The 23912-nt window shown below is 49.7% G+C and overlaps 1 protein-coding gene across 1 annotated transcript in view; it reads right to left on the minus strand.

Annotated features, from left to right (window-relative positions):
* CAPN5 (calpain 5) overlaps positions 1-22244 on the minus strand; it is a 50164-nt gene extending 27920 nt beyond the window's left edge. Inside the window, exons 1-2 of the mRNA XM_417278.7 lie at positions 22148-22244; positions 9413-9589 (exon numbers count right to left, since the gene is read on the minus strand). Of these exons, the coding sequence (XP_417278.2) occupies positions 9413-9574 (162 nt within the window). The 5' untranslated portion in view covers positions 9575-9589; positions 22148-22244. The remainder of the gene's footprint in view (positions 1-9412; positions 9590-22147) is intronic.
* Between the last annotated feature and the right edge of the window lie 1668 nt (positions 22245-23912).

Consider the following 23912-nt stretch of genomic DNA (forward strand, 5'->3'; position numbering starts at 1 on the left):
TTTTATCCGGGTATCTGTAGGCATGAGCTCAAGGGAGTTACACCAGAAATATGGAGGAAGAGAAACAAAGTCCCGTCTGCTTTAACTTTCACACTCTAAGAAGGACATGTCCTTCTGATTCAACACAGTGCTGCTGGCCACCTTCTTGCCAGTTCCCCATACTCCATCACATCATAGAATCATTATAGAATCATAGAATGGCCTGGGTTGAAAAGGATCACAATGATCATGTAGTTTCAACCCCCCTGCTGTGTGCAGGGTCGCCAACCACCAGACCAGGCTGCCCAGAGCCACATTCAGCCTGGCCTTGAATGCCTCCAGGGATGGGGCATCCACAGCATCCTTGGGCAATCTGTGCCAGTGTGTCACCACCCTCTGGGTGAAAAACTTCCTCCTAATATCTAACCCACTTGTTCCACAGCTATTGTGAATCTTGGAGTGAGCTCAGCTGCATCTATGAATCTATGAGCTCAGCTGCACTGTTTCTGCCTCCAAGGGCCATCGTTTGGGTTTGGCACACATGCCTGCCCAACACCACCATGCCTGAATCCTAATTCCTGTGTTGCACTGAAAGTCAATCTTCTAAAACACAATTTAGAAACCCAAATCATTCCTTTTATTATTATTAATTATCTTAAGAGTCAAGAAATGGAAAAAGAGAGCACAAAGCTGCAAAGGAAAATTACCTCCACCCTCTGCAATGCATATCAAAACATCTTAGATAGTTTCCAGCAGGGATACTTCTCACATCTGCTTAAGCCACACTATACCAGGGCTAGGATCTGCCCCTTGGTTTGTGGTTGTATTGTATTTATAACACAGCACCATCTTGATTCAGGACCAGCACTTGACCCCACCACAGTCCCATTTAATCTCTGATTGTGCAATGGTGACGAAGAGGTTATCATGAGTTTAAGCTATTTAAAGAAGGGACTTCCAGCCCACACCTATTCTGGTTATTCATACTCTGGGCGTAGCTTTGCAAACACAGAAACATGCTTTATGAGAAAGCCAACATCCAGAAATGTGGACTCGTGAGCTTCTGTAAGCTGAGATGGCAGATGGCACAAAGGGGCATTATTCAGAGAAAGTCATTCAAAATTCAAGCAAGAAGTGCATGGCTGCATTCCTACTGCTGGCAAGAGAAGGCAGCAGAGAGGAGTTTGGCAGCAGCGTGGATTCAAATCAGACCATAAGCATCCAGCATTGGCCGGTGCTGGTTGGATCCTCCAAGGGGAATTTCACCAAACAGAAGGAAGCCCATATTTAATAACCAAAGTGACTCGACGGGGATCTTCCTGCAACAGTCTCAGGTGATGGAGCTAGAAGTGTTCAGCTGCTAAACCCAAGCAAGCTGCATCTCTCCTCAACAGCATCCTTGTTTCCTATGGAGATTTCCTCCTGACCTGCTCAACGTTCCAGCACAGACAACATGCAGCATTCCCAGACAAGACTTTGAAGCCTTTAATACATGCCCAGTTTGATGCCAGTTTAGTGAGAGATGCAATGATGTATGTACATCGTCCCTAGCTCCAAGACGAGAACATGCACAAGCCCTCCCAGGGATAGGTGAGTCTCCATACAAACTCACAACATGGTTTACATGTTGCGTATACATGGTTAGACTTTTAGCTGGTTTTTCCCATTATGAAGCACTCTATTTACATGTTCCATGATTATTTCTTACACAACTCCAGTGGTGGCATTTGTACCAGGACACACTCAAGCTTCAAGCATCCACAAAAACTCTTCATTAAGATGGTTTGTTGACCCCTTTCCTTCTTGGAGGGGAACTGGGAGCAATGCATCACCAAATGCTGGTTTCTTACTAAAGATCCAGAAGATATGGGATGCTCTGCTTGGTCTCCATAACACACAGGCCACCCCTCCCAAGCTGCAGCCTCTTGTGCTGGTCAACACTGCTGGCCCAGCTGTCACTGCAAGGTGTGATGCTTCATCTCTCCCTGTTTTCTTCTGATGTCTGTGTGAGTCTCCACTAGCCTCATGGCGTGGAGAAATGGGAAGCTTCCCTCTGCCCCAAAGAGGTGGCTGAAGCCCTAATCTCCTCTAGGGCACCTGGAAAGCCAAGGACAAAATGGGAGGAAGCCAGAGCCCATTTCTATACAGAAGGATAGTCCAAAAAGGAACCTATTGGTGGATTTTGAGAGATGAGCATCCAGGTGAGGGTGTGAATGGGTCAGCATCTCACATAGCTTGGCACCCTGCTGTGTAGGCTTGGAACTGGTGACTTCAGCTACCCGTGCTCTGCTTTAGGTCACTCAAGCCTGCATAAACACTGCAGCCACTGTACTTCCTCAGTGATGCTTTTCATCCACCCCCACAGTCTGTGCTAAATTATGTATATTAGAGGAGAAACAGTACCATTCCACTTACTGTCAAATTACTTTGGGGTTTTATTTTAAAAAGGGACAACTTGGGGAATTTAATACTCCATACAAATCATTCAGACAGCATCAGTCCCTTGGCAGCAAGGAAAGGACAAGCCCTTGCCCTGGGGCATTGACAAAGACAGATGCTGGCTGTGTTTTTTCATCCCTGGTCAACCCATTGATGCTCTTGGATCTGACTGGAGCCCAGGGCATGCTGAGCAAGGCAAGATGGAAAGATGATGGAGAGAGGGTTCATACCTGCTTCCCTACAGGTGTAGGCACCCCTCTGCACAGGGTTATCATCTATCTATCACATATTTAAAGGGGACAGAAATGGAGAAGCAGTGTTTCCCCAGTGCACACAAGATATGAGCGGTGTATGCTAAAGTTTTGTCAGTTCCTATGCACATACAAATTCAAATCCACAGGCGAGGACTGGTCCTTAGAACAAGTGATCTGGAGCTGTGGTTTATTTTCCTTTCCTGGAAATGCTTTAAATAAAGCTAGCTGGTGCTTAGAGGAAGTGACTCTAGTTTAATTCAATGGGAAGTTAATTCAAGGAAATCCCATGACCACTTGTGCAGAAATTCAGCCGATGCATTGACTGCAGTTCCCTCTGGCTTTAGACTCAATAGACCAAAGAAACGGCTCCTCTGCTCCAGCTGCAGGGTTCCATCCTCCCACCCATGCTTCATCTTATTTGCTTCTTTAACCACTTATCACAGTAGCTGACGTCAGCTCTCAGATTTACCATGCCCAGTGTTTCATTTTCCTTCTCCAAGAGGCAGCACCATGCCTAAGCAAGCTCCTTTGCAAGGGCTTTTGGGCCAGCAGAACCCAGAGACAGAGTCCCATGAAGACCCACTGTCTCCAAAGACTCAAAAATCAGAACTGCATTGCTCATCTTCATCCTCGGGAGCTCATGTGGGTCAGGTTGGATATTAGGAACAATTTCTTCTCGGAAAGAGTGGTGATGCATTGGCACAGGCTGCCCAGGGAGCTGATGGGGTCACTGTCCCTGGAGGTACCCAAGAACCATGGAGATGTGGCTCTGAGAGATGTGGTCAGTGGGCATGGTGGGGGTGGGCAGGAGATGAACTTGGTGGTCTTAGAGATCTCACCAGCAGCACTTGCACAAAGATTAAATGCTTGGCTTCACCCAGGGCACAAGCAGCTCTGTACCTGCCCCATACCCTAACCATCGCCCTCCTAAACCCTACAGCCCAACCTGCAAAAGTTTGGCACCATTCCCTCCCATTTTCCTCAGAGAAGGCAGCAGATGCCCTTGGCTCCCTTCTGTGATGCCCTCTGCTCCCGCTGTCCTCTTCTCCATTACAAACACAGCTACGATAATTTCTAGACGCAGACACGCGGCTGCATTAAAAAGTAGGCGATAAATCTGATCTGCTGATTTTAGCATTGGTTCTGCATTTATGGCCGTGTCCTTCTGAGGCTGAGGAAGGAGCAGACGACTCCCTTGCTGCCTTCTTATCGAGTACTGCCCATGCCAGGCAGCTCAGTTTGATGCAAAGAGGCAAAACATGTGTGTGTCACCACGGGGCCACGACCCTGGGAGGATCTGGTGAAATCTGCTGGGAGAGATCTAGGGTCAGCATCCAGCTCAGTGAGAACTGAGAGCTCTTGAAACAATAATAAATAATAACAAAAATGATCTCATCCTTCCTGGGCTGGGAATAGGTGAACAGTGCTGACTTCAGGCTTAAAAAAAAGGTAAACTCAGAAACTGCACTGCAAGGTGATCAATCCCTTTGCTGGCAAGGAGCAACCAAACTGGCAGTCAGCCCCAAGCTTCAGAGAGCACAGCAGCTAAATGAACAGGTGAGCAGCTCATATATTACTAGGTGTAGAAACGCAAAAGTCTGGAAGGACTCTGACTGTGTGATGGATAGCGGAGAGGTTGCAGACTCCCATTTAGAGGATCATCCATTGGTGGTAATGCTACCCACAGGCATCCCCAGCCTCCTGTGAGCAGGACCAAAGCCTACGGATGGACCACAAAGCTGCTCAGGGAGGTGGTGGAATCACTGACCCTGGAGGTGTTCAAGAGCAGGGTAGATGGTGCACTGAGTGACATGGCCTCCAAGCTACTTGGCACTCCAAGCTACTGTTTCGGGTGAGCTGTAAGAGCAAAGCCCCACAAGATTTTAGCCTTTGGATCCCCATTATCATCACCCTTGTGCTTTTGCCAGCTTCTCAGCCTGTGCTGTACACTGGGGAAAAGACCTTTTAATGCAGAAACTTGCGGGCAGGCAAGTGCTGGTCCTGCTTTTAGTGAATTAGTTCATTGACTCCTTTCTCATTCCAGGAAAACCCCGCAGGGATGGATTGTATAACCCTCACTCAGCAAGGAGAAGGAGCTAAGTGCTTCATCACGCAAGGAAAAGGGGATCGGAGAGATGCCCTCCTCTCCTGCAGTGTCCCCTCCTCATCCGAAGACAATGAATTCAGGAGACAATGGAAACAGGACAAAACCCCTACGCACAAGTCAGCCTAGATATATGTCAGAGAAGTGGCTGCTGAAAAAATGGTATTCCCCAGTTCTTAAGACAAGATTGCTATCGTATGGCTGGAAACAAAAAATATAAATAAAAGGGGCTGTGAAAGAAAGCATCTCTCCTCAGTGCCAGAGCAGGGCTAAAAATGCCCCAGTCCTCCAGTTGGAAGACATCCTCCTGCCCACAAACCACCCCAAAACATCTGTCCTTTCTTACCCCAAAGAAAACTACACCAGCTCAGAGCTTCTCCCCTGCAAATATCTTTCACGTAGATAGTACTGCCACTTAGCAAGAATCCACCTTTGCACTGTTTAATCAGAGCCAACCTCCCTTGAGAATACCTGCAGAGAGAATTTGATGCTTGAAAGCGAACTGTGAAGAGCTAAAAAAAAATATCCTGACAACAGGGCTGGAGGGCAGAACTCTTCCCCTGAAGACAGGAGGGTGTAGCCTCCATCCAGGACAGTTCCTCTAGTTGTTGCAACCTGCAGGCTTGAGCTCACAGTGCAGAGGTGCAGCAGCACCACGACTGTTCATGGCCTAAGTCTTCCATCTGGTCTAATTTACTTCCCATAGGGCACAGTGATGACCTGGTGACCAGCCAGAAAGTCTCAGCAGCAGATAGAGTGAGTCTAGGTCCTGAGTCACCAAGTGGTCCTCTTTGATGCAGGGAGAAAAGATGTCCTTGCTAAGGTGAGGAGGAACTAATGAGCCTAATTTAACCCCATATCAATCTCATGGCATCTCTAGTAGCTGTCTGTATACAAGAGCTGTGTTTTGAGACAGTGATTTTAGGAGTGGTGAGATGTTTTCCAGCAGGGTAGATGAGCCTCTTCCTCCCCAGGCCGTGAATGGTTTTGTTCCCAAGGGATGGATTGGATTGGATTGGATTGGATAGGATAGGATAGGATAGGATAGGATAGGATAGGATAGGATAGGATAGGATAGGATAGGATAGGATAGGATAGGATAGGATAGGATGGGATGGGATGGGATGGGATGGGATGGGATGGGATGGGATGGGATGGGATGGGATGGGATAGGATGGGATAGGATGGGATAGGGGAATTGAATGGAGCGGAGTAGAGTGGAGTAGTTCAGTTGGAAGGGATCTTCAGAGATCAAGTTCAACCGCCTGACCACTTCATGACTAACCAAAAAGTTGGGTTTTACCCAAGTGCCTCTTGAATACAGACAGGCATGGGGCATCAACTACCATTCTGGAAGCCTGTTCCAGTGTATGATCACCTTCACAGTAAAGAAATATTTCCTGACATCCAGTCTGACCCTCCCCTGGCACAGCTTCATGCTGTTCCCTTACATCCTGTCATCCAGATCACTGATACAAACATTGAGCAGGATTGGCCCTAGAACTGAACCCTGAGGACCACCATTAGGAACTGGCCACCATCCAGATGTCACCCCATTGACTATGATCCTTTGAGCTCAACCACTGAGCCAGTACATCATCCAGTGTAGTGTGACCCCATTTATTGCACAGTTGGACAATTTGTCCAGAAGGATGCTGTGCATCAAAAGTCTCAATAAAATCCAGATGAATTATGTCCATTGCTTTCCTTATCCCAGCCCTAATTTCTGCCTCCCAGCCTGCATGTCAGTTGTCTCCTTTCCCACTTCTTAGTATCACCTCTCCTCATTTATCCAGCTCCTAAAATCCTGGACTATCTCACCCAATGCACAGACTAACACTGCTGTCTCTTTGCTGCACCACAGCATCTATATCTCCAATGCAGTGTGCAAAACTCAGAACTTGAGGATCAAGCACTACATGCCCCAATACACAGATCTCCTTCGCCTTCTTACAGCAGCAGACAGAGGGAGAAGGAGCTTCAGGCACTCAGCCCAAAGCACCAAGTTTAATTTCTGATGCAAATGCCAAGCTTTGCTGCCAGAAAGAACCCCTGATGCTGGCCAAGCCAGCTCCAAAATCTGCTTTGGCTCAGCAACAGAACAGTCTCATTTTTGAACGGCTACACAGAACAACAGCTCTTCAAGGCTGCCTTCCTGGTATGGGTTCCCTCTCTCTGACACGCTCGAGCAATTAGCTTTCTGGCTCAGCTGTGCTGGAAGATGAAGTCATCCGGAGACCAGCCATCAGAGCTAAAGTCCAGCATGAGGGCTTGTCCAGCTGCTGCTTCTGCAAAGAGCTGGCTTCCAAAGTACATCTGGAGGCCAGGAGAGCAGGGAGGGAGGGAGGATGCTCTGAGATAAACAAGTCTGAGACCATTATAGGAAACATTGCAGCACCAGATGTAGGAGGGAATCTCAAGTTGTCCAGGATGGGTTATTCACCAACTGCTCCAGGAAAGCCTCCCCTTCTCCCATCAAGCAAGAGGAAGAGCAGTGCAGAGATTGCTTTTTTTTGGCCACTGCAGGCTCTGGGAGTAAGTGGAGGAGCAGAAAGGATGAAGCAAGTCCAGGTGAGGCACTGAAACAAGCTGCCCAGAAATGTGGTGTGTGTCCCATCCCCGGAGACACCCAAGGTCAGGCTGGATGGGCTCTGAGCACTGATGGAGCTGTGGGTGTCCCTGTTCACTGCAGGGGAGTTGGACCAGATGGCCTTTAAGGGTCCCTTCCAACTCAAACGATTCTATGCTTCTAGGTGTGGGAAGGGAAAGAAGGCACCTGCACACACAAAGAATGGGAATGAGACCCTGCCAAAGCTAATTCCCACCATCCCAGTGAGCTCAGTGCAGCTACTTCTCACACACCAGTGAAAAACTCAGCTCTTACATATCACTTCCCCACACAGATGGTAAGAACACCCTTTCAACAACAGCTGTTGTAACATCCAATACTTCTTATTTCCACTCTCCACCCACCCTGTTTTCACAGCAGAGCCCAGGGCATGGTGTACTCTTAAGCTTTATCACACAGCCTGAGCTGAAACTCTCCCAAACAAATCATGGCCACGGCCCTGAGAGATACCAGATGTGCATACACAGCATCCCCTGCCTGCAGAGAGCATCCCAAGGTCTCGTGGACTGCATTTCTGGGTCAGGAAGACCTCAAAGGAGCGCTTGCTGAGAGCTGGGAGTGTCACTGCTTGTTTTCTGAATGGGGATGGATGATGGTTGAGCTTGATGATTTCAGTGGTCGTTTCCAACCTTAATGATTCTATGATACTAAGGAAAGGGTTGCTGATTGTCACAGAAAAAAAAAAAAAAAAAGATGTTGGTGGGACAAAGGGAACAAAATGTTCACACTGGGCTTTGCACAAACCCCAAGGAAGAGCCCAGGACTGAGCAGAAGGGATTACACGGACAGAAATGAGATCTCCTTCCACGAGGGCCTGCTGGGATGCTGGGCTCAGCCACACAAAAGGAGTCTGTTCAGCACTGACCCTCCCATCACAGAGAGCCCTTTTATTCACCCTACAGAATGCCCTCACACGGACAGACACAGCTCTGTTCTACACACCCCTCTCCCTCCAGCATTTTGGCCACGTGAAGTGCTGAGGGATTGAGGGCAGCAGTATCCAACACCAGCAGAACCTCTCTGGGTGCAGGGAGGGGCAGGGGCTGCTGCAGCTGCTGAGCAGTTCACCAGTACCATAGACTCGTTTGAGTTGGAAGGAGCCATTAAAGGCCATCTGGTCCAACTCCCCTGCAATGAACAGGGACACCACAGCTCCATCAGGTGTCATGATGGAGTCCCATCCAACCTGACACTGGGTGTCTCCAGGGATGGGGCATCCATCACATTTCTTGGCAACCTATGCCAGTGCTTTGCCACCCTTATGGTAAAAACCTTTTTTCTCACATCCTGTCTGAATCTCCCCTCTTTTTATTTTGAAGCTATTTCCCCTTGTCCTATCACAACAGATAGTGCTAAGGAGTCTGACCCATTCATACAGCCCCAGTGAAAGGCCATTCTCAGGTCTCCCTGGAGCCTTCTCTTCTCCAGGCTGCACAGCCCCAGCTCTCTCAGCCTGTCCTCATTGGAGAGGACAGTTCCATCCCTTGGATCATTTTCGTGACCCTGCTCTGTATGTGCTCCAACAGGTCCATGTCTCTGTGGTCATGGTTGCAGAGAGGACCCAGCACCACTACACTCAGCCCCCAACGCCCACAAAACAGCTCAAACACCTCTCCTACTCAGAGATTATTTTCTTTTCCATTTGCAAATGCATAAGCAAGGAAATTCAAAGCTATCTCTTTGCTCTAGTAGATCCACCAGACTTAACAGTATGATCCAGCAATCAGGTTGCAAAGCATCTCTCTGACTTACACACAAAGAAACTGAGTCATGGAGAAACCAAGGGGCTCCTGGGCCCATTCCTCAGTGCAGTAGGTCTCCTTATCTTCACAGAGGTTCATGCTGCTGATAAACCCTCCCAGGGAAGGGAGAGGATAGCTTGTCTGGGACTTAGTGCTGCAGTTGGTAGAGCACCTTTGGTGAAGGATGCACTGGGCATTTTGGGGTTTCCTGAAAGCTGAGGTGGTAGAAAGCAGCATTAAGGGGCAAGAGGATGGGCACACTTACTTTTGGCCTCTTCCACTGAATGCCCTGGATCCTTGACTTGTAGAAGAGCGAGTCATCGTTGGCAGGGAAAAGAGGGTCCTCAAAGAGCTGCTTCTTCCTCAGGCATTCCTTCTTCAGGGCAGCGTAGCGCTGATTCTCATAGGGCTTCACTGAGGAAAACATCCTTTCCTACTGACTCTGAGGGGACAGAAAAAGCAGGAGTGAGATGGGTAGGATATGGCTACGGATACCCCACCCTCCTCTGCAACACCCAGGCCCAAAAGTCATGGCTGGAAACCATGGAGACCAAAAAGCCATGGCTGGAGGCAACCCCCCTGCCTGCTGCCCAAGCCTTCCCCCAGATCTGACTGTTCTAAATTACTAGAGCCCACTTTTCTGGTCCTTCAGAGCACCTGTGGCTCCCTCTCCTATAAAGGTTAAGCCATACCACAAGGTATCGGCGTGCTCCAGTTTAAACAGACAGGAAAAAGCCTGTATCTGTATGAGGAGATGGGTGTTTCCTCTATGCCCGAGCCTAACTCACTGATCCCCTGCCCTCATGTCTCTGAATTCCCCCAGGGTTGGACAAACACCACCCAAACAGGCACAGAAGGAGATGTCAGCCTAATTTACAGTGAATTCATAACCTGTTTGGGGAAAACTGAAGCCTGAAGAGCTGAAGGATGAGAAGGCATCCCCAGGTTAGCTGTAAGTGAGCAGGTTTTATGGTCTACTGAAGAGCATTGAGGCACCCTGGGTGTTGCCAAAGCAGAGCAGGTTCTCAGCCCACTGTCACGCAGGGGGAACTTTGTCATGGTTAACATTAGACATTTAAAATCCTGCATGCCCCCTTTAAAGACTGCAGGAAACATTCCCCAGTTGTGTTGAAGCGATGACCATTTATCTGCTCGGAAGGCAGCAATGAGTGCAGGCCATCCCCAGAGGGCCAGGGTTTCGAGAAGCACCTTCTGCTCAAAATTACACACACACACACACTTCATGGTTTCATCAGAGAAGCCAGTTCATCAGTAGGCCTGATCAGATCTGTTTTTAATTAAAAAAGACCTCTTGGCAGCACGCCATGTGTTTTCAGATTAATTATCCTTCTCGACAAGCTTCTAGCTTCTAGGGTAGGGACATGAATTTGAATTTGGGAATGCAGAAGACCGCAGAAAACCATTGCCCAGATGATTCTGAGAGAGAGCAGCACCTCATCAAGGACCCTCATGGCTTGGTCATTGGGTACCAACCCTTTTGCTTTGGTTCTCATCCCTCCATCCCATAGGAAGAATCCTCTCACCTCAGACAGAAGGGAAGGGGGAACCTCTGCAGTTTTCCCCTCTACTAAACCACAGACCCCCTTCTACCCCATATTTAAATATGATTAAATCATGATGTATGATTTTTCTCTCTCCCCAGATAGGATGTCCTGTTGATTCTATTGATCATTACTGAGCCTGATGGAGCTACAGGTATCCCTGTTCACTTCACTGGAGTTGATGACATTTAAGGGCCCTTTCCGACTCAAACAATTCTATGATTCAGCAGAATATGCATCCAGCAAGCTGGCCAAACTCATTGGTCCCAGGAAGATGTATAAGTACTATATCCCTATTGCAGTTAATGAATATCCACAGATGCTTAAAATCTTCACTTGCGGTGGGAGGAGGAAGTTGCAATAAGAGCTGATTGGAAGCAGAAAATCTGTGAACATCCATAGTCCCAGGGACTGTAGGATCACTTATGTGATTATACACCAGCGTGAGAGTGGTTTCACTTTTCTCATTGATGAACTGAGAGAAAGTAGGTGTCGGAGAGACAAATCGATGCCCTTGCTGAGAGTATCATCCAACCAACTGACCTTCTCTTGCCTGGGCGAGATGAAAACACTTCACTTCTGCAAAGCACGGGTTTTAATTGATGGCATTTATCAGATTGATTAGAAGCACAAGTGCTTATCAGTCGGGGCCTGATTGAAGCCAAAATAACCCACTTGTTGTTAGCTCCACAGGTCTCCCTGCTGCTGAGGACTGGTTGCTAAAGCAGCTTGTGAGGTACTTTGTCACCCACATTTCTCCAAACATGCCTAGTGTCTCCCAGCATGGGATGATTATGCAAAAGGATGATTAGGCCTTTACTTAACTGAGATCTAAATTCCAAGAGAAGTACTGCACTGGATGGACTTTATAGGTTAGACTGGATGTGGCGCTGGGCAGCCTGGTCTGGTGGTTGGCAACCCTGCACATAGCAGGGGGGTTGAAACTAAATGAGCATTGTGGTCCTTTTCAACCCAGGCCATCCTATGATTCTATGATTCTATGACTGGGGGCAATAGGTTGATGTATTTTCAGTGGGAAACCATTGGTACTGTGTGGTCAGTGGACAGCCCACCTACCACAACGTCCTGTCTCTGCAGGCATAGTGATGATCCTGCAGGACTATGGATTTGGAATTTTATAGTTTATAATGCTTTATCTTATGGTCCAAAGGCAGGGAGAGAAGGATTCTGCTATAGCAGATGTAAGATGAATTATTTGAAGACATGAAATATGTGTCCTTACAGATGGGAAAGGACGTATCCATGAGATGTTGTGCAGAAAGAATTTGTGAAAGCTAGGAATAGAGACTGGAGGGGAGGGGAAGTCTTGTGACTTTTCAAAAGCCATGCTCAAGCTAAGGCAGTAGTTATGGCTTTGGTGCAGGAGATGCCAGCCACCACTCCACGGCCTGTCCTGTGGCCAAGGGCTGGAACCTGGGTGCTCATTCATAACATTACTGCTCTGCAATCACATCTTGGAGCTGTTTTTTTCCAATGACCTTTGTGATGTTTACCTCCACGTGACGCCATCCCGATGAGAATGGGACAAAAGTTATCTCGTCCAAGGCTCCCCAGCCTGCCTGTGGCCTGGATTTGTTTGTGGGGTTGACTCCTTGCCCTGCTATCCCATCCCAGGGCGACTGTCACCCTCAGCCAAGAGGGTGGAAATGGTTGGTCAGGATGGATGGGGCTCTGGGCAGCCGAGTCTGATGCCTGATTTAGTGGCTGGCAACCCTGCCCATGGAACTAGATGATCTCTGAGGTCCCTTCCAACCCAAGCCATTCTATGATTCTATGAAATAGGATCGAGTTGCAAAGAAAAAGCCAAGCTAAAGGAGAAAGGAAAATGTTCGGGACCTTTTTTTTTTTTTTTTTTTTTTTTTTTAAATTGCAAAATAATTGAGCGGGAGGGGTTTGGGGAATGTTTTTGGGGCAGTGTTGAAACTCATTACTCTCTTTAATTTGCAACATTTCATGCTTACCAGGCTGAACTTCAGATCTGCCACATTAAAATGCTGAAGGACTGTCTGCGCGCCCTTTTCCTCCTTGCACAAAGCTAGTATTCAAGGGAAGCAGACATTTTCACATCATTAATAAAACTCCATGCATGTGTGTCTGTGCATGGGTAAGAAATGAAACCTGCGCTCCCTGCCCCCTTTGCAGAGCTGAAACGTTGGGAACAGAGATCTGAGCCTGACCTCAGTTCAGCCACGAAGCAGTTAAGCGAGAAGCTGTTTGCTGGGGAGGGAGCCAGATGCATGACTCAGGGCTGCTGCGGACTCCCCCCTCCAGCTCCTGCCAGCTGGTTGTGATCCTGGCTCCAAGCACTGCAACAGGATAACTATCGAAAGTGCCTGCACAGGCCAGGATGAAATGTTTGCTGATGTATCCCTTCCTTTCTCAGAAATCACCTCCTTTCCTTCCCTTCCACCTTGCAGGCTGTGCCAGCATGGGCTAACATTTATCATTTAGCATTTATCATTTAACATAACATTTAGCATTTATCTCAGGGCTGCACCCTGGCCAGGAGCAAAGGGCCATTTGCTTGCAGGTCCCAGGGAGGTGGTGGGGTCACCATCCATGGAGGTGTTCAACAACCATGGAGGTGTGGCACTGAGGGACACGGTCAGTGTGCATGGTGGGATGGGTTAGGGTTGGACCTGGGGACCTTAGAGGTCTTTTCCAACCTTAATGATTAATGCCTCTATGATTCTGTGTACACTGGGAATTGCTCTTCTGGCTAGCGACACAGAAGTCCAGCCCCGCAGAGGAAATGCTGCCAACACAACAGCTTTATGCGCTCCTTTTCCACAATCTGGGAAAGAATCAGCTAAAACACAAACTCCTTTCTACACAGAACATGAGATATGTGCTCCGCACCTCCCAGCCAACATCTCTACAAACACAAAAACCTCAAGATGCAGGCTGCAAAGGGACAGTCTCACTTAAGGGCCATTGGGACCATCAGCACAGTTGGTAGAAGGTTTGAACTGCGTTCCCAAAGCTCTTTCCCATTCCCATGGGTGCATCCACTGTTGATTTGCTCGGACACAAAGTGGCATGGCCTGGAGCCAACAGCACCACAGAGCATCCTGCGTGCATCAGCAGCATCCACAAGGCCTGAGAGGTGAAGCCAGGCCAGTGAATACCCAAAAACAAGACATTATTTCTTCACTGATTGACTGCGGTTAACCAGGGATTTAATTCCTATGGGAAGCTGTAGGTTCTTCATACCCAGATGTTTCGGAGCAGATGGACGTTTTTCTAAGTAGGTGCTTTACACAAAGTGCAAATTACTGAGCATTTCCAGCACTCACTTATCAGAAGAAAACCATTAAACAACAGAGGATTGAATGCATCTATTTTTTTTTTTTACATTTCTGTTAATGTGACATCCCCAAAACATCACTTGTTCACTGCTTAAGAAATCTGTAGAGGTGGCATTTACGGACATGGTTGAGTGGGCACGGTGGGGATGGGTTGATGGTTGGATCTGATAATCTTCGAGGTCTTTTCCAACCTTAATGATTCTAATAGACCCAGAGGGCCAGCAGAAGCTTCCTGCATCACCCCACTTTCCCCCAGTGCATGGGACCGCATTACCACCAGGTAAATAACATGGGCAAGGAAACACAAAAGCACAGCTCACGGACTTGCAAGTCAAAAGAGCTCCTACAGATGCCTGCATACCAAGTGGGCAAACCAATGGGTTTAAATGGAGGCGTGGAATTCAGGTTGTGCTCGAGTCAGCAGGTCTGGGTATCCCTGGATGCCTGTTTGCCAGGAAACAGGCAGGGTACAAATGTCAGGAGTTCCCTTTTGCTTGGATAAGTCATACAGGGAGTGCCACCAAGCTTGGGAGCTCCTCGTTCCTTGCAGACGTGAGTCACCATTTGCAAAGAGGTGACTGCAGGAAAAAAGGGCAACACTGCACTGCCCAACACCCTGATAACACTGTCTCAGCAGCAGGATGGAAAAACACATTTCCTGGTGGCTGTCTAGGTTATGAGTAGAGCTCATTCCTCATCCCCTGCTCGCTCTGCCTGACCAGAGCACGGCACACAACATGGGTTTGTGGGCTGCCAGGGCAACCCTTCTGCTCAGCATTAAGTTCAGGCAGGAGCAGGATGTCTGTCTGAAGGCATCCTGGCACAGAGTGAAGCTGGTGGCTGCAAATGGAAGAGGCTGGAGGGCTGCAGGACTAACAGGGACAGCTGTGGAAGAAAAACAAGAGGAGATGGCAGAAGGACAGACCCCAAAGCAGAGGGAGGTTAATGTGCCACCAGGCTGCCAATTTTGCATGAGGGATGAAGAGAGAAGTGGAAGATATTCCCTGCTTGACATCCAGCTCATCCCAATCTCTTGGCTGGGGAGAACAGAGAAGTTCTGTTTGGGGTATCCCAAAAAGTCAACATGTCCCAACCATACCAGCACAGACACGCATCATATTTAGGTTGGATATTAGGAAAAATTTCTTCTCTGACAAAGTAGAAATGCATTGGCACAGGCTGCCCAGAGAGGTGGTGGAGTCACCATCCCTGGAGGTGATCAACAACCATGGAGACGTGGCACTGAGAGACATGGGCAGTGGGCATGGTGGGATGGTTGGCGGTTGGACTTGATCTTAGCAGTCTTTTCCAACCTTAATGACTGATGATTCTACCAGGTGCTGCAACAGGGTTAAAAACCCTGGAGAAACCTCCAGATCAGGGTTAAAAACCCTTGCAGATCAGCAGAGATTGTAGGACAAGAACTGAAAAGTAAACTAAAGAGCCTTGCAAATGCCCAACGCCTGGAGATACCCGTCACCCTGCTAACCCTCCATGCCCCAGCCCTGTAGCTGTGGCTCTGATTAATGATTATAGTGAGCAGTACGTAATGTCTGGTTACAACAAAGAAGGGAAAGGCCACATCCGAGCACACCCATGAATCCTTGGACTTCATAGCAAAACCCTACTGACAGGAGAAAGCTTCTGCAGGGCTCCACCTGGTTTACATAGGGCAGCCCCAAACTGGGATGGAGTAGCTCAGGGACATGGGGGGCTGGTCGCATATAGCAAGGTTGTGCTTTCAAACACGGTCTGAATAGAGCAGGGTTTCAGACACTGGAGGAACAGCCTAGGAAGAGCAGAGTCATGCACACAGAACCGAGTCACCTCCACCTGTGGTTGTTCATCCACATGGGCCATCCTTAACCCAAGAGGACTCAACTGCCATCACCCCCCGTGTGCACGGTGTTGAACACCTGCTTCATCAGGCTACAGGAGCACGGTGCCCTTCTCAGCATCCCTTTCGATCATTCTGGATAAAATACAAATAAGTCAACAGAAGGATGTTGTCTTTGTAGGACTGGCCTGAACTGATTTCTATTATTTATTCAGGGCTCCTAATTGAATGTCTGGACCAGCTGCTTTTAAACCCAGTCACACCGACTCCACTGGAAGCCTTACACCACAACAATATGTTCGCACTGAATTCCTTGCCAGCTGGACAGAAACCTTATGGTCTGAAGACCGACCCACACCTCCATTATGTATACAGAGGGAAGGACAGAGAAGTCATGGGGGTATTGCTTGAGACAGTGCAGACAGCCTTCTGCTCGGGCGTTACGGGTCACAGAGATGCTTCGTTAAAAGGTTTTGGGAAATTCATTCAGAAAGCTCATTATTAAGCACAGATAGAATGCAGCACGTCTCCATGCAAATGTGCTGCCTCCAATTGCTTCTGCAGCTTCTGGGATAATTAAAGCAATTGAACTTCAAAAGATGCAGAGACGCGTGCCCGAGGAGCTGAAGAGATAACGGGGCTGCAGCTACTCTACAGGAGGAGGAATGGAGGCAATTGGATGCTGTAAGATCAACACGGGCATAGAGGCATAGGGGTAAAGTTCCTGCTGTCTCATTTTGAGCTCTCCAAGTCACATTTCTGCCTTAATGCTGCAACACCTTGGCCAACCTTCTTCCCTTTCTCCTTCATTTCACCAGCCCCAGTTTTCTTTAATACAGAGGAAAGATTTTGCAGTGTTGCTCTTGAACACAAAAGGCTACAGACTTTTACCAACAAGGCCTGGACTCCAGCTTTGCTGCCTGGGCGAGATGGATACAGCTCATGGTGCTGAGCACCACAGGTTACACCCATTGAGCCTCATCTCCCTTTTGAGCACTTTCCCTCCTGAGTAACAAGAGGTCCGAGGCAGAAATCCCATAGGCCAACATATGGCTCTACAGTTGGATGGTCAAAGTCAACCAGCATCACATGAGCTGCTGCTCATCACGATCAAGAAACATGCAGATGTGGCACTGAGGGACATGGTTTAGTGGGCATGGTGGGGACGAGCCGATGGTTGGACTTGGTGACCTTAGAGGTCTTTTCCAACCTTAACGATTCTATGATTCCATTCTGTGATTCAGTGATTGATACATGTCACAGCATCGTGGTGCTTTCTGGGCAGGGACAGGCTGTGTCCTGCCATGGAGATGCCTTTGGCTCTTTGTCCATAGCAGAAACATTCAGGGAGGAACAGACCCATTTTACAAGGCACAGTGACCTCCAGAAAACATAGGGCAATTCCATGTAGATATCCCTGGTCACTGCAGGAGAGTGGGACTAGATGACCTTTAAAAGCCCCTTCCAACTCCAACAATTCTATGATTCTATGCACCAACACTACTGGACCTTTGGCAGGGATTCGTGCCCACGGGCAGCACCCACCTTCCTTTGCTTTTGCTTCCCAGCCATTCTATAATGCAACCAACCCCCAGGATGTGACCTTGAGCCACCAGAGAGGCTCCCCAGCTCAAGCTGACCCAACACCATGCCACAACTATGATCACGGAGACCGACCCCCTGCTGCACCTCCAACTTCATGTGCAGGGCTGCAACCCCAACCCTTTGCTCCTGACAGAGCATCTACCCTGGTGGACATCCCCCAGGGGCTGTCCCTACAGACAGCACCATCAGGAGGGATCCTACGTGGATAGGACAGAAAGCAGCCATCCTCCCAGCTCTAAAGATTTCTTCTGGGCGAGGATTTCTCAAGGCCCTTACCCAATGCTTCTGCAACAGCTGCTTGCAAATGGAGGGTATGCAGCTGCATCTTTTATCTGTGCATGACTTCCCTTTGCTTTCACTCCCTTAATCAGCCCAGAGCAATCCTGGCAGTATGCACACACACTCAGACTAGTGGCAGGACCGGCTCTGCAAGGCTGGGGAGCAGCAGAGTGTGCAAAGACTTGGTAGGAAGCTCTGCTTGCCAGGGTGTGGCTTGCAAGCAAAAAAAGCAAAGAAACAACAACCCAAACCAACAGCAAAATAACCAAACCCTGAGCAACTAATTTGGCGTGCTTCCTTCTTTTCTATAATGAGCTTGGGACAGCTGGGAAGGGATGTAGGCTGGCTAACCAGAGATGCCTGTGTCCTACCCCAAAAAGCATAGAAATGCAATGGGAAGAGGTCTTCTTGCTGCAGGGATGTGTTTTCTCCCCCATGGAACCCACTCCGTGATTTAACTGGAGATAGAAAGTAAAAGAGAGCAGTAAAAGCACAACAGGGGGAAGGCAGAGCTGGAGCTTTGCCCTCTTCCCCTGCAATTCTGCACTGAGCAACACGGAGCATCCTTGTCCCTGTGCTGTAAACTGCACAGCTCTGGGCTGCTGCAGCCATCTCAGGTCAGTTATTGCCAGATAAACCTCAAAGCAAGAAAATATTGCAGAATAAACCTCAGAGCCATAAAGCAGAGCTGCAGTCAGGGAGACGATCTGCCCCACCACCTCTGCAGCAATGGGGCAGAGTTAGGGTGGTCGCAGTGCTTTGCAATCCCTTACGCTGCTGCTGCCGCTTCACCTGTAGGTTTGGTTGGAAATTTCCCATGCTCATAACAACTGAAATCTTGCACAAGGAAAAAACCTTAAATGTTCATTTGCTGCTGATGCACGCTGCCACATTTCCTGGTTGTAGGCAGCATTAAAACTTCCAGGCTGGTTGAAAGTGCAGGACACGAGAGAGCAGAAACGATGCAGGAAATGGAGAGCAGAAGGATGAAAATCATTCCTTTAACCCCAAGGGCAAACTAAGGCACAAGGAGTGTTGTCAGGGTTTTGGGTTGTTTTTTCTTTGTTGTTTTTTTTTTTTGTGCTGGAGTGTTTTAAGGTTAAATGTGCCAAAGCGCTGCTGAATTGGGCCATCCCCTGCGGAGCACATGAAAGCTGCCCATGGGACGTGCAGGAGGTGGGGAGCTGGGCTCTGCCACCCCACAGGGCTGGATCAGGCAGAGAGGAGATGGTCTGCTGACCTACGGGGCACTGCGGCGCTATCATCTGTCATGGCCCTGGAGCACGAGGATCTGCAGTGCTGGCTGCAAAGGAATACACTGTGCAGAAAGGCAAGAGCTGCTGAAGTCTGCCCTGTCCCAGACTACAAAGGAGGATGAGTTTTTTTTTTCATAGGATCATAGAATCATTGAGGTTGGAAAAGAACTCTAATATCCCAAGTCCAACCCCAACCCACCCCACCATGCCCACTGATCATGTCCCTCAGAGCCACATCTTCACGGTCCTTGAACGCCTCCAGAGACAGTGACTCCACCACCTCCCTGTACAGCCTCTGCCAATGCATCATCACCCCTTTGGAGAAGAAATTGTTCCTAATATCCAACCTGAACCTCCCTGGTGCAACCCGAAGCCAATACCTCTCATATTATTGTTTCCAAGAGACGATCAAAAACTCAGAGGCACTGTTTCCATAGGCACCTCAATTTGGCACAGATAACCTTTGAGTTATCCCCTCAGGGTACAAAGGGGAGTCAGAGAAACATAAAGCTTGGAAAAGACCTCCAAGATCACCATGGCCAACCATCAACCCATCCCCACCATGCCTGCTAATCAAGTCCCTAGGAGCAGGACAGGGTTAATGCTGCAGCTCAGAGGGTGCAATCAAAGCAGCCCCTGCAAAGGGAATGGGTTTGTGTCCATTTTTCAGAGCGAGCTCAGCCCTTTCTCCCTGGGTAATCAGGTGGAAGTGAGCAGAGCTGGAGTAAGCACCACATCTCATCGCACATCCATGGTGCCGCCCATGGGGATGTGGGATGGGACAGGAGGTGGAGGAGCACCGTCTGGACCTGAATATGAAGCAGGTCAATGAAAACCCACTGCTGAGCCACAGACGAAGGCTCAGGTGTGAAGACACCAGCAAATAAATTCTTTCCATGCGCATCCCATCACACCACTGGCTCCCTACGGGCTGAAACCTGAACACAGGTAGGGAAAAGAAATGGGAGCAGATCATAGAGACTTGTGAGGAGGAGGAGGAGGAAGAGGGACTGTATATGATCACAGAATTGTGGAATGGCAGAGGTTGGAGGCACCTCCGGGTCCATCTGACCCATCCCTGTCCCAGCAGGGTTACCCAGAGCACCACCACAATCCCAGCCCCCTCTCATTCCCCATACACCAGCCTGCTTGGGACAAGCCAGGAAAGGGATTTTGACACCTCTGAACTGGTGGAAAACGTCTGGTAATGATTCCGTAAGCATGAACAGATTTATAGGATGCACCCATTCTTAGCATCATCATCATACCCCAGCACAAACACTATCTAAATCTCCGCTCGGGATCAAATCCAAAGCCTTCTTAAAGCATCAATGCTTTGTTATTAATCTGTGCAGCAACAGGGCACGGCAGAGCTGGATTTATTTCTTCCTTTTTCCTTTTTTTTTTTTTTTTTTTTTTTTTGAGGTATAATCAAAGACAACATTTATCTCAGGGATATAGTCTGCTCTGCTCCCACTTCGGGGGGGGGGAACCAACATGGCCTTTCATAAAGGAGACACCAGCACGCAGTATGTGGACTAGAGACCATTACCTCCTACCTCTACCAGCCCCAAATCCTCCTTATCCCACAGCCATGCAGCACCTTAGAAGAGAAGTGTGCCCAAATTCATGCTCTTCCCAATGGGATGAAGCTGCAGAGCCTCTAGAGAAGTCCCTGCACCTGCTGCAGGCTGAGTACACCCCAATCCCATTCCGTGGTCCCACCACCTTAACTCTTCCATGCCCTCATCCCACCAGAAACCTTGGGGAAGGGGCTTTCTAGGGGGCAATCCCCAAGGATGGGGTAGATAGGAGCAGCTCTTCCCTCGTCCCACCACCTTAACTCTTCCATAACTCAACGGGGAAAGGGTTCCCTGGGGGACAATCCCAAGGGATGAGGGCCAGCAGGGAGATGGGAGCAGCCCATAGAGCCCTCGTGTGGGGTTTTCATGCTGAGACCTCCTCAAAACCTCCATTCCCGTTTGCCAACACCTTGAGCCCAAGTGATGCAGCCAATGAGAAAATTTCCCTCAGCAGGCAAGAGCCCACTGGCCCCTCATACACATCAGTGCACGCCCCATTATAACACCAGCACTGCTCCCAGAGATGGGGAACCAGCACCCAGTGGATGAAGAGGAAAAGCTACAGCACCATCCTGGCTGGATGCAGCAAAAAAGCGAGCCGTGGGATTTAACAGCATCCCCCAAACCCTGCAAACAGTGCTCTGCTCTCATCTCCTCTCGTTGTCTGCCAGCTCTCCCCCGTACCCAGGCAGCAGCGCAATGGGAATTGGTAATAATTAATTGGCAATAATTAATAGGTAGTATATACGTGGTGATAAACCCAAGCGCTGTGCATGCATCCCAGGCTCAGTTGGCCGTGAGCGGTGCAGGAGGTGAGGAGTGCAGGCACAGAGACACCTCTGATGGGACACCCAACTGGAAAGCACCAGGCTGGTGTTTTCAGCTCCGAAATAGTATTTTCAGAGCAGGGACAGGGCAAAGCCAGGCTCACATCCCTGCATGGGAACCTGCAGAAACATCACTTTCCTCCATCCCGCTTTAACTTTCTCAAAGCCATTGGGTTTGTCCCAAAAATTCAGAAGAAAGAACAACTCTGAAACCTCCCAGCCCTCCCCTCCCATGCTCTGTGGCTGATGCTGCTCTCCACGAGGCCTCCCTGCCGAAAGTTTCACTTCAGCTCAGCTGTGCTGGGAGCAGCTGAGGGGTTTTAACCATTCCGGGCTTGATTTGCACACCCCCAACCTGCAGCATCCCCAAAATCTCAGCCTTTCGCTATTGCTTCCTCGAGCCAAGGGCAGCACCGTGTTTAAAGCAAAGCAGTGCAGGGGTGCATGCATTTGGTTACCCCTCCCACCCCCCATTAAAACCCTTCTTCACCCCTCACCATGCAGCTGTCCCCCCTTACACCGTCCCCAAAGCCACAAGTGCCCCGAGCATCCCAAAGGGAACGGTGCCATCCCGAAGCGGATAGCTTCATCCCAAAGGGAGCAGGGTATCCCGAAAGGCTGCAGTCCCACCCTCCCCGGGCACAGCACGCAGCTACAGCCTTGGGGTTGAAGAATAAGCAGGGAAAAACCCTTCCATCGGCCATCCCGGGGTTCCTCGGTACCTTCGAGCTGCCGGAGCTCCGATATCCCACCGCTCCGCTGCAGCCGCTCCCGGAGCTCCGATGCCCGCAGCGCTCCGGCCCCAAGCGCCGCCCCGACGGGGAGGGCAGCGCCGCGCCTGCGTGGGGCCGGGAGACGGGAACGGAGGTGGAGGTGGAGAGGGATTCCCGGGGTTTAGGGGGCTGGGTTGGGAGAGGAGGGTGGTGGCAGTCGGTAGGAGGGAGGGTGCATCTGGCGGTGGCTCAGGGGTTGCGCTGGGAGTGGGGAATGGAAGTGGTCGGGGGTGGGAAAGATGGGAATTGAGGGCTGGGGGTGGGGATTGAGGGGATCGGGGGTTAGGGGCTGGGGATGGGAATTGGAGTGGGGGCTAGGGGGCTGGGAGTGGATAGCAGTAGGGGTGTAGGAATGGATATTATGAGTCTAGGGGTGAGAAGGGGGGTCCTGGGAGTGGGAACGGGGGTATGGGAGTGGAAACTGGGGGAATGGGAGTGGGAATTTGGGAGCTGGGTGGTGAGAACTGGGGGTTGAGGTGGGATCTGGGAGTAGATAAGAGTCTCAGGGGGAGCATAGGGGGTCTGGAGTGGGAACAGGGGGACTAAGTGGGAATTGGGAGCTGAGGGTGGGAATTGGGGTGGGGGTTAGGGGGCTGGGAGTAGCAATAGGGGTGTAGGAGTGTATATTATGAATCTACAGGTGACAAGTGGGGGCCTGGAGTGGGAACTGGGGGAGTGGGAGTAGGAATTTGGGATCTGAGGGTGAGAACTGAGGGTTGAGGTGGGAAATGGGGGGCAGCGGTTGGAGTCTGGGAATAGATATGAGTCTCAGGGGGAGCAGAGGGGGTCTGGAGTGGGAACTGGGAAGCTGGGGAGTGGGAATTGGGGAATGAGGATAGGAACTGGGGGGCTGGGAGTATCAGTTTGGGGACTGGGAGTGGATACTGGGAGTTGGTGGGTGAGAATTGGGGGTCTGGGAATTGGGGGCTGGGTGTGGGAACGGAGAAGAAGTAGGGTGGGAATTGGAGGTCTGGGGGTGAGAAGTGGGACTTGGGGTCAGAGTTGGGGGGATAGAGGTGAGAATTGGGGGATTAGGAATGGGAACTGGGGGGACTAGGAATAGGAATTGGGGATGGAATTGGGTAATTGGGGAGCTAGGAGTGGGAATTGGGGGTGTGGAGATGGGAATTGGGTGAATTAGGGGAATTGGAATTGGGGACTGAATTCGGGAAGAAGGGAGATAGGGGTGGGAAGTGGAAGAATTGTGATGGGAACTGGGGGATAGAGGTGGCACCAGGCACTGACACCAGCCCCTAGGATCTCCTCAGTGCCTTAGGGCATCACCTGCGGTGGGGAGAGCAATCAGGGTGCATGATTTGGATAAGAATCTTCCCAAAAGAGCCACATTTTTCAGAACCCAAATCCATTCCCTTCCCAGGGTGTGCAAGAGGGAAACTGAAGCATGGAGGAGGGGGCAAGGGCTCAGCCTCATGTGCAATGGGGCTGGAGTGGCAGGGTGGAAAACGCATGCTCTGCCATGCAAATATACCTAAAAATGGGCTTTTGTTTTGTAACTTTTGTCTCATATTCAAATTATGCACTATTTGTGTTGGGGCTATTTTAGTTCATTTGCCAGAGTGTCGTTCCAGGAATGCAATGTTTTCCCTGGCAGCAAAAGCCTTTGTTCGTGTTTTCCTCCTCCTTGCGTGTTTTCCTCTCTGCTCGCAGGCCTGGGGGCTGCTGTGGTCTGGTTATGCTCAAAACCAGGTCAATG

The sequence above is a fragment of the Gallus gallus genome, chromosome 1, assembly GCF_016699485.2.
Source record: "Gallus gallus isolate bGalGal1 chromosome 1, bGalGal1.mat.broiler.GRCg7b, whole genome shotgun sequence".
In the NCBI taxonomy this organism is placed as follows: Eukaryota; Metazoa; Chordata; class Aves; order Galliformes; family Phasianidae; genus Gallus; species Gallus gallus.